The sequence below is a fragment of the Nylanderia fulva genome, unplaced genomic scaffold, assembly GCF_048542155.1.
Source record: "Nylanderia fulva isolate GAGA-0341 unplaced genomic scaffold, ASM4854215v1 Scaffold15, whole genome shotgun sequence".
Taxonomy (NCBI): domain Eukaryota; kingdom Metazoa; phylum Arthropoda; class Insecta; order Hymenoptera; family Formicidae; genus Nylanderia; species Nylanderia fulva.
In genome coordinates, this window is record NW_028189730.1 from 4,908,718 (window position 1) to 4,920,843 (window position 12,126).

Here is a 12,126-nt window from a genome sequence, read left to right on the forward strand (position 1 = left end):
TTATTTATATTGTTACTTATATTATGGTGTTATAAACAGGTGATTGTGGCAACAAACCACTAATTGTGAAAAAGGACAAGATTGTGCACGCTTTAGATTTTAATGGAAAGTATTATAAATATTTCAACTCTGGTGATACACATATTAGTTTCTATCCAAAAATAATATTATATCGATATGAATTCTCTTTTATAACGATATGACAGTATAAAATTAATATTCAAAAAGCTATCATAGAGAGAATATTAACATACATACATCTCCATATGTATATATAATTTAATTTAATGTGCATATATAAGCTTTTCAGATATATTAATTCTTTTCCGATTTCAGTATAACGGATTTCTATATCTTTTTCGAAAATGTTGCAACACTGTTGTACAAATTTTATTTTGCTAAAATAGAATCGACATTTATTATTAAAGAATACTAAGGAACGATATATAATAGAGACAAATAAAATAATAATTTAATTTGTTAATATTAAAACTTATCGCGTTGATTGGAAGAAACACATGTTAGACGCGAATTTATTGAAAACGTCAATTTAATAATAAAAATTTTTTATCTTCTATCTATGCTTATATTTCTTTCAAATGTAATTGCTAAAATTAATTAAATATAACTAAGTTAAAATTCCGATTTTGCAGTATTTTTATGTCTATTAAAAACATTAATAATAAGCACCGAATTAGATTGCACAATTTGAAAGTTATGTAACATAATTTAATAAATATTAATATTAAGATTAATATTTTATTTAAATAACTTTATTGAAATTAAAATGAGGATTTACAGAAAAGAGGAGTAAAATGGTTAGAGGTAGAGAGGGAGAAAGAGAGAGAAAGAGATTGTGTTATGTGATTTATTGTAAACTAAAAAAGCTAATCAATCACAAATTTTATATAGTAACATATTAAATGTAAAAGATATTTAAATATTGAACATATAAGCACATTTAATTATAATTAGTTTACATATAATTTTAACATCTTACTAATTTTTATAGTTATACAAACATGTTTTATATATATATATACATATATAATTATTTATTTATATATTATATTGTATTAATTAATAAAGAAAATTATTAATATGAAGTATATCCTCGTACACAATGCAAAGCTGCAACTATTTTACGTTTTAGTATTTTCTATTAATAATAGAAAATACTATCAAAATACTGTCTTTGTCTTTTGATTTGACTGTTGCGAATTGATATCTTGCTTTCAATTTTGTTGAAATTCTGCGTTATGATATCCTAATATATATAAACAAAGATTTGCATAATGTAATCAATATATACTCTTTATATAAGAAACATAACGAATATAAAATTCATATTCAGAAATTAATAAAATACAACAATATTTCGTTTTCTTTCGCTTGCCAAAATAATATTTTTTAAATTTACCTTTGTTTCCATATCAACATTTTTGTATACATTGTCCTTCAACCGTTGAACGTAACTGTTTATTTCCTAAAATGTATTATTATTTAATATTATTAATAAACAATGTTGTTGTAACATTATCAAAATTATTTAACATAAATAATAATTATTAATATTGTATTCTTAACACATTTTGTATATACATACATATATAAACATGTGAATTTTTTACCTGAGTTCGATATACGGAATATACGTTATTAATAATAATAATTATTGCTGCAGTGATATGAACATGTCTAAAAACGAAAAAACAAATATACATATATATATGCATATACATACATATGCATATATACATATATATAAAAATCACATAATAAATTTTTGTAGAAAATATTTATAAAAATATGTCAAATTACTTTGGTTTTACGTTCAAAAGATCATTTAATATAAAAAACAGTGTAGTTTGATCGTTAGCATGTTTCGTAATAATATGTAAGAGACTGTATGTAAGAACATATTGATTTTCTCGTTCTGTAATAGATTTAAATCGTAAATAGTCTCTAGTCATATAAGCATTATCAGGGCAAGATAAATATTGTATAAATTTAGGATTAAATTTTTCATATCCTATATCATACACTAATCGCCAAATCGTTTTGTTGTTAGTTATCATCAAACCGTTACAATATGTCCATTCCTGCCACCATGGCAAAAGTCTATAACATATTAAAAAATTAAATTTTCTTATTAAAGATTAGCATATGGATCTCTTGATCAAATCGTTTGAACATTGTAGGCGATACCTACAAGAGAATTTGATTATGTAAGGAAGGCTAAATATATATAACAAAATTTACTTGTGTTTTGTAGGATCGTGGACATGATGTTCTAATTTATTTTTCGCTTTTATCATACAATCTTTGTCACCGAGAAAACATGCCCATCTTACAGCTTCTTGTCGTAAACATATTCTAAGTTCGTCTGTATCATCAATTTCTTCATATTTGATTTTTTTAAGTACCATGTATAATGCGTGCTTTATTCTAAACTAAAAATTGTTAAATACATATTTATTTGTTTATATTATAAATGTATTTAAAATATATCATATTTTTTTATTATTTTCCAATAGATTATTAAAATTTTCTCGATGAAATAAACATACATACAAATTCACTTATAGACGCTAACGTTTATCTATTCACGTACATATGCACTTGCAAATATACGTATGTATTATACACGTACGCAAACATACGGTTTAACTTGTGCGAAATGTTTTATATTTAATAAATATTAAAGTTTCATAATTATTTTATAATCATATTTTATTTTTAAATAAGATAAATACTATATTATTTTGAAATATATAATTAAATTTTTCCAAAATATATTATTATATATATGTTTAATTTCTTTTTAATTACAACATGTAATATTGATATAAACCCAATATAATTGCATTCATTGACAAAGATTTTAAGCATTTTGCTATATATCCAATAACAATGTTATATGCCAATATATAGAGTAATGAAAATCAGACTTTTCGGACAGTTCTTCGGGTGAGTGATTATTCAAACTGAATTTGTTTATACATTTGTTTGCGACGCAAAAGTATGTAAATTTTCATCATTAATGAACATATTTTTCTAATTTGTGATCAATGAGGAAATGCAGATATTTAAAATGTAACATTTTCATTGAAATTTATTAATATTTACCGTAACATTTCCAACCATTTTTTTCCATGGAAAAGTACCATACATGTATTCAATAGCTTTAAACATAGGATACCATGCCACATAATCTTCTTCTCGATGCAAATATTTTATGAGATCCCAGAAAATATGGCAGTTAAGTTGGCCTGCTATCATTAAATGAAATGCATCATCGATAATTTGGGCACGATTAAGAACATGAATTTTCATGTAATTATCAGAGTTTAAATAATTTGAAATTCTTCGCCAATTCTCATCATCATAGTCAACGCGATAATATCCTGTCGAATAGAAAATAAATTTTATTAACTTTTATTGTTTTTAATAATTTTATAATTAATATTTAATATTTTTAAACCTATTTCTTATAAATATTTTTAAACTAACTCAATTTTCGTTTCATATTTTGTTTATATAAATTATAAATTAAAAACATATCAAAAATTTTATACATATAAATAAAATGCAAATACATATAAAAAAAATAAGAACGTAGATATTTGAGAATCGCCAGACAGAATTTAAAAAATGTAAGAATCTTCTCTCGACCGTACTGGCAAATATTATTTATTCAATCACAACGTTTCGACTTTTTTTTTGAGTCTTTATCAAGTGATCTAGATATACATAGACAGAGATTAATACAATAAAAAACAAAATTACTTTACTAACAATATTACAAAATGATAAAAAGAAGCGAAACTTACTTGTAAAAATAAAAATAAAATTATAATTTTAAGATGTCAAGAACGAACTTAGTGTCGGTTTGACAACACGTCAAGACTCTTAGACGAGTTATTGGAGACTAAACAACCTTTATTATTTTGTCGTAGATATTACTTAGATTGTCGATATTCTTTTGTAAATTAATAGCGTTATTATTTTTCTTAATAAAAAACATTTCAGCGATTTCTCGTTTTCTTACGTGTTTTTCACTATGCAAAATAACAGGCGAAGTCCAGTCAAAATCGTGATCGAATTCAATTTTATGTTTGCTGATAACTGATAAATTACTCGAATGCATTGTGATGTTGCTGAAATGTTCCTTTACACGTGTACAAAGATGTCTCTTTGTTTGTCCGATGTATGACGCGTTGCAATCCTTACAATTAATTTTGTAAACTACTTCAGTTATTTTATCAATAGGCAGTCTATCCTTGCCGAGTGTAATTAAATGATTCGGAAAAATCCACAAAATAATTAATACTTTTAATAATTATCACCACCGTTTAACCTTTACATATGAGACGGAATCAGACGGATGTATTAATTTTTTGAATACAACGATCTCTCGGTCAAATGGAAAGCTTGTAACAAATTGGTACAGAAAGGATACGTGTTCGAACAAATATATAAATTTCTTTTCCAATCACTCTTTTAAATATAAAATGAACACAATTTTTAATCTTGTAGATCACGCGATTCTCTTATCTAATGACCAGTTTCACGACGAGAATATTAATATTGTGAAACAGATTTTATTTAATAACTGCTTTCCTAAACATGTAATCGATCGTTGGGTTAACAAAATGATTAATTTTTTAAAACACAGAAACATGAATGAATCGAGTAATGAGCGAAGTATTGTTGATAAGTCTCCTTTCATTTCACTACCTTATGTTAATAGCTTAGACGATATCGATCGAATTTTTAAAAATATCGGATTTAACGTTGTTCATAATGTTCCTAAATAACCGAATCATTTAATTACACACGGCAAGGATAGACTGCCTATTGATAAAAAAACTGAAGTAGTTTACAAAATTAATTGTAAGGATTGCAACGTGTCATACATCGGACAAACAAAGAGACATCTTTGTACACGTGTAAAGGAACATTTCAGCAACATCAAAATGCATTCGAGTAATTTATCAGTTATCAGCAAACATAAAATTGAATTCGATCACGATTTTGACTGGATTTCGCCTGTTATTTTGCATAGTGAAAAACACGTAAAAAAAAGAGAAATTGCTGAAATATTTTTTATTAAGAAAAATAATAACGCTATTAATTTACAGAAGGATATCGACAATCTAAGTAATATCTACGACAAAATAATAAAGGTCGTTTAGTCTCCAATAATTCGTCTAAGAGTCTTGACGTGTTGTCAAACCGACACTAAGTTCGTTCTTGACATCTTAAAATTATAATTTTATTTTTATTTTTACAAGTAAGTTTCGCTTCTTTTTATTATTTTGTAATATTGTTAGTAAAGTAATTTTGTTTTTTATTGTATTAATCTCTGTCTATGTATATCTAGATCACTTGATAAAAACTCAAAAAAGGGTCGAAACGTTGTGATTGAATAAATAATATTTGCCAATACGGTCGAGAGAAGATTCTTACATTTTTATATAAAAAAATAATTACAAAAATGTCATCCTAATACTTCTAATAGAAAAGAAAATAAAACTGTGTAAGATATATTGTTATATACCATAAAATAAATTGATTCTAGTTATGCAAAAATAATATTTATTTTATGCTAACCAATATAATTTCTGTAACATGTAACGTTACGAAAATTGTATGTTACCTGCACTTACTATTGTTAATTAAATTGAATTATAATATTTAGAAATAAACGCCTACTTATATTTTAAATATAATGTTATATATTTATATGTTATATATATATATATATATCATGCAGAAAACTACACAAATCATTTTAAAAATATTATGGTTATATAATAAATATCTCAGATTTTTATAGGACAATGAAATAAAATAGATAAGAATATAAAATTATGTCAATTATGTGTATGCAAAATAAAGACAAGAAATAAATCATAATAAGTTTATTTGTCGATATTTACCAACTTGTTGTAGATTGAATATTACCCAACGATCCTCTTTAAATGAAAATACATAATACCGTGACACGGGTAAAAAATAAGTAGTGAAATTGTTAAAGTTGGGAGATGTTTCCGTAGTAAAAGTTAATGGAATGTAACTAACTTCTATTTTGTCGTTAAAGTATTGTACCCATACTTGTGTTTGGTTTTTAGGATCACTATAATTTCGTGCTACTTTAATGAGAGGGCAACGCCTTTGCGAAGCCCAATCTTCCATTCTCATTAGTTGTACACGCGCATCTTGATTTATTGTTGCAGTAAACTTTGCAATAAAATCCGCAAAACTTAAACAATGTGATAACCTAAATTCACAAAGTATTTAAAATGTATAAAAATATGTTAAAATTTTATCTGTATAACATTAATATTATATAACAATTTAATAAATAATTACTAAGAAGCAAAATATACATATATTGCACACTTCTATTTATATATTTATATATCTTACATCTATATATTATGATAATAAAGAATACAACATAATTTTAAATAAAATTCAATAATTTTAGTTAATTTTTTACGCATTATTAGCATTAATACAGATTATATTTCAGCAAAGTATTGAGAGAGTATAAAATGATTAAATAAAGAAATAAAACAAATAAGAAATTGAAGACAAAACAAAAATATGAAAAATAATATAAAGGAAATCGATTTTTAAGAAAAGATAATAAAAATAGAGAAAGTAATAAAAAATAGATATAAATATAGATATATTTAAAAACCTGTTAAATACGATTAGAAAACAAATGTAATACAAATTGCAATTTAAAAAAAAATAGATATTATAAGAATTATAGACGATATAAATAAGAAATATGAGACATAACAGAAAAAAATAATTTTAAAAATTATTTTAAAAAATAAAAAATTATAAAACAAAAATAAAACAACAATGAATATGTATATGAAAAAATGATAACGATAAAACAACAATTTCTATCTGCCAAATCGGTTTTCATAAGAATAAGAGTAATGAAATTAAAAATAATTCTTGTAGAAAAAACAAAAAAAAGAGGAATTGTAATACTAAGAGAAAAACATTATGAAATAATGTCAGAAGATACGAAAGAAGATAAGAGACATTATATAAAACTTCTATTATTACAATTTACTTAAGTTGAAACATTTTATTTTTTTTATAATATATTCTATATTGTATTACTCACCTGTAATATAGGCTCCTTAATTCACTATATGTTTCTTTAGCTAGTAAGCGTTCCATCATGCGCAGTATAAAAGGAGCTATAATTTGCATCAAAATTATAAATTAGATATATTATAAATATATATATATTATAATAGTTACTTGTAAATATAGTGATTTTTTAAAGTAAATATTGTATACGTATACAGGGTAGTAATCGCGTATAAATGAAATATTTTTTATAACCGCATCGTTCATTATTCTATTTTATAAGTACATTTTTCGTTAATACCTACGAAGATAGCTAAGCTTTAAAGGGTCATTCAATTAATTCCCTCTACCTACATATGTGCAACTATTACCAGACACTTTGTGTGGGCATGTGCGCGCGTATGTGTGTACTTTTATAAATATAATACAATATTTAATTTGAATCCAGATAAATAGAGAATTAACTATCTTCTAATTTTGCACATATTTTAAAATACTAACGGTTAAAAATTTGCACGGATTATTTTATTATATTACGTATACATGTACCTCTGATAAAATTGGGAATTTCCAATGAACTGTTAACACGTGAAGTAGAATTTAACATGTAATAACTATCCAAATTAAAAGAGTAGTGTTGATTTTGAACAACAAATAAATTTATTATTCGATGATCTTTATAAGTCTATAAAAAAAATAGTTAATATATAGATATGACCGTTCTGAATGTATACTAGCATTAAATACAAATACTAATATTATTAGTGTTACCTCAATGTTAACATTCAATTACAACAAAACATTATCTCATTTTGAAAAACACACATTAAAATAAATATAATAATAAAATCTAAAATTTTGTATTAATATAATTAGCAAATATTACATATTTTTTAAATTATTGTCTGATGATATTATTTTGCAGATTTCTCTTTATCAAATTTATTAAAATAAATATAATATGTAAAATAAATGATTAGTTTTTGATTGATATATCTTATTTTATATTGCATAAAAATTAAAAATTTTGTAACAAAGTAACGTTAAAAAATATAAATTTTTAATAAATTAAATTATAATTATACCTGTATGTAAACATGTGAAAATTGTATTTTCTAAAAAACAATTCATTATTTTAAATAATGCTAAATATGTTTTCAAGACAATTCACAAAGAATGCATATAGATTTTGTAAAAAAAAGTTTGATTTAAAAAATTCTTGCAACATGAATGCTTCAGTATTATGTATATCGATTGCGAGAAGGTGAGAGCGAGATAACGTTGAAAATATTTAGTATAATGTACCTTACTAACAGCATACGTTGCAAATAATGCACTAAAACCTTTTTTCATCCAATAATTCGCCACTAACGGATTGTTCAACAGGATATTAAACCATTCCTGTATCACTTTACGTCCTACTAATTGAGCTACTTCGATTTTGCGAGTAATAGGATATAATTTTTTATCGTAGATGATATCTGTTTCCCTAAGATTAAATAAATTTTATATTTAATAAATTTTATAATTTTGCATACTAATATAATTTTATTTTTAATGTAATTTTAAGCACTTGTACTCACTTATAAAAAACAAGTCCGAAATATATTATGCCATTGTCATGAAAATTTGGAATTGCAACATGAATCACCTTCCAAATTATGTTCAAACGTGAATTCGAATAATTTTGAAAAAACAACGTGATATTTTCAGCAAAATTTTTTGCAAATTTCATGTGTAATTCATATTCATTACTGCACCATATTTCAATGTTTCGATTGTCATTATCAATACGTGATAAGAAATTAGACACAATCATTCTTACAAGATAAGGCGACATTGCAAATGTGGTAGCGAAGTGTGTCCATAACACTTTGTACTCATTTTCTTTCTCATTTTGCAATGGCATATTTGATAAAGCCGTACATTGATTACATCCTATAGATATGTTAAAGGTTGCTTCTAACAATAAAATCTGTTCATTCCCACATGAAAGCCTTTGTCGCGGACATATTATATAAAAATGAATAGCAGCTACCCAACTATACATTTTATAGAAAAAAAATTAATGAAACATTTTTAGCAGGCATAAAAATATTGGGAATTAAAAACGTATATATATAATATGTAATAATATGCACTAAAGATAAAGATTGGACGTCTTTATATTTAAATTCCATGATATATAATAATTTTTGAAACATTTAATACATAAATAAAATATATTAATTACAACGTTTTATGTAATTGCACATTGTACTTTTTTAATAAACATATATTATTTACGTACGCAATTTTTCCTTTTATGTCGTAAATTTTAAAAACTTTATCAGCAATACCAAAATATTTTATATTTAAAGTGTAATTTCCTGGTGATAACTCATCCGTAAATAGAATATCAATTCTGTCTTTTTTAATATTATATGTCGATTCATAAAATGTATCTTTATCATACTCATGATATTTTTTTGCACTTCTAAATAAAACTATATCTTGAATATTTAATTTTTCTGATTGTAAATATATGTTTTTCGTTAGGTTAAGTATGCTTATGCTGATATTGTATTCTCCATAGAAAATATGTCCTTCAATATATGTTATAAGCTTGATATCGTAATGGATTGATTTTATACATTTTGATGGTGGATAGCATAAAAATGATTCATTACGAATAGAAGCAGTCTCAGGAATAAACATTAATCCGCTACTTATTAATAATAGTTTTAGAAATATCATCATGTCGGAAAGAAAATATTTATTTTAGATCTGTGAAACAAAAGATAAATAGAGAAATTAAATTTAATTGGATGTTTTTTTCATATATATATATATATATATATATACACGTACTTGTGTGTGCGTGTGCGTGTGCGTGTGCGTGTGCGAGAGACAGAGAAAGAGAGAGAAAGAGAGAGAGAGAGAGAGAGAGAGAGATAGAGAGAAGGAGAGAAAGAGAGAGAAAGAGAGCACATGTATATTATTATTTTCCATTTGCACTTCTATTTTAATTATCAAGTGTCTTTATAATTATATTCATAATTTTAATTTGCTGAATTTTAATTATGTGTATAACTTTCATTTCTGAATTTTTGTAATGTGCCAGATAATACAAGCGCGCTTTTCGCGCGAGTTATTGATATTGATTTACCTACATGAAAACCTGTATGTTTATTCAAAATAAGAAGAAGACAATAAAAGGATAAGAAAGACTGAGCAGCGGTGACTCCAAATGATCTCTGGAATCTACTATTAACAGATTTATTACTAGTTCTGGAACATTCTGTATATATAATAGAATTTTTGTAGATATTTCAGATTAAAGACATCAAAATAGATGTGGAGTTAACAATTCATGAAATATATAATATTATGAATTTTTCATTTGATTGACAATTAGTAGATTAGTAATTCTTTAAAATTGATAATTCTTTAATGTTCTGTTAAGCTGTAAGAATAAACTTTTTGTAGATAAATATATACATTTATATATTTTTTCAACTTATTCTGACTTACTCTATATTTCGGAACAGTATAATTGCAAAAGTACGTTGATAAAAATTATATTTTTAAACAACTAATTACTACAAATTAATACTCTAGCAGCACAATGTTGGAAGAATATAATATATTTACACACACTTTATTACAAGTAATATATCTACCACGATATGGCTCGAAAGACCATGAAATACTGACTGATTCTCTCAACATTTTATCATGATAAATATGATGTGTTAGGGCAACAAAACTTTTGAGATCGTTTATATATGTTTATGTTTGTGTGTGTGTGTGGAGGCATTTGTGTATAACTGTTGTCTTAATTAAACATATTCAAATTTTGCCCAATTTATCAAATAAATATGCATTATTTACAAATTTATATTACTTATTTCAAAAAACATGGTCGCAAAAAATATGGTCTAATATCTCGTAATATACTCATCGCTTCCGATAATTTTATCTTAATAAATTGTCTGAATTATATAATTGTAATAATTATCTTACAATAATTTATAATAATTTTGTTTATTTTATTCATATTAACTATTTTTAATGAAAGTTAACATCCACGATTTTTTTCTTTGTACAGTATTCTATTTAGTGTCAGACTTACTTAATTATCAATTAAAGTATTAAATTAGCCACGGATCTCTTTCTATAAAAGAAATGCAAAGTTAATTACATATATGATCTTCAACACACAACAAAAATATTAATAGTTGATTCTTCTTTCTTGTTAAAGTTATTCTACTAAATGTCAGCACAGCTTCGAGATTATTTTAGGTATTAAAATACACATAGATATTTTTTATAAAAAATAAAAAATACAACAAATTTTAGAAAGCAGAATTCTAATTATATAGAAATAAAAAAATAATTAAAAGTGTTTATTATAATATTTATTATTTGTTATGTAAATTGCAGTATTATTAAGTTTTAGAAATAATTTATTCGATATCAAACTTTTGTGAGTTTCAGATTATTACAACATTACAATTTGTATATATAAAATAATATATTATCAATATTATTTAAAATAATCTGCATTAAATAAAGATGATTTAGAATAAAATTATTTTCTTTATAAATTTATACGTTTGTAATTCTTTAAAAATTCGTAATACAATATGATTAAATTATTTTGTATTTGTGAACAAATATACATATATTTTAATATTTTTAACTTATTCTGACTCACCGTTTATATCAAAACAGTATTTAACTGCCAAAGTATATTGTATATTGATAAAAAGTATATTTTTTTAACAATTAACTGCAACAAATTAATACTAGCAACACGCAATGTTGGAAGAATATAACTTATTCACACACGCTTTGTTAAAAGAATTATATCTACCACAATGTCGTTCGACAGACTACGAAAGACTGACTGATTGTCTGTACGTGTCATGATGGCCAATATGATGTGTTTGGTCAACAAAACTTGTAAGGTCGTTTATGTATATATATACATATATATATCAGTCATATTTACCATAA

General features: G+C 24.1%; 1 protein-coding gene across 2 annotated transcripts; it reads right to left on the minus strand.

Moving 5' to 3' along the window:
- Positions 1-941: 941 nt before the first annotated feature.
- Positions 942-12,118, minus strand: LOC114939153 (aminopeptidase N-like). 2 transcript variants are annotated; one of them, XM_085480566.1, is made up of 14 exons: positions 11,825-12,118; positions 11,240-11,281; positions 9,416-9,891; positions 8,709-9,167; positions 8,431-8,614; positions 7,675-7,810; positions 7,157-7,232; positions 5,946-6,286; positions 3,130-3,407; positions 2,263-2,453; positions 1,822-2,121; positions 1,632-1,698; positions 1,421-1,486; positions 942-1,267 (listed from the first exon to the last, which is right to left on the minus strand). In XM_085480566.1, exons 3-14 carry the CDS (start codon positions 9,862-9,864, stop codon positions 1,163-1,165), a joined length of 2,652 nt encoding a protein of 883 aa, XP_085336692.1. In that variant the 5' UTR covers positions 9,865-9,891; positions 11,240-11,281; positions 11,825-12,118; the 3' UTR covers positions 942-1,162. The 2 variants fall into 2 exon arrangements, with proteins under 2 accessions (XP_085336692.1, XP_085336693.1); XM_085480567.1 differs by lacking the exon at positions 11,240-11,281.
- Positions 12,119-12,126: the final 8 nt, after the last annotated feature.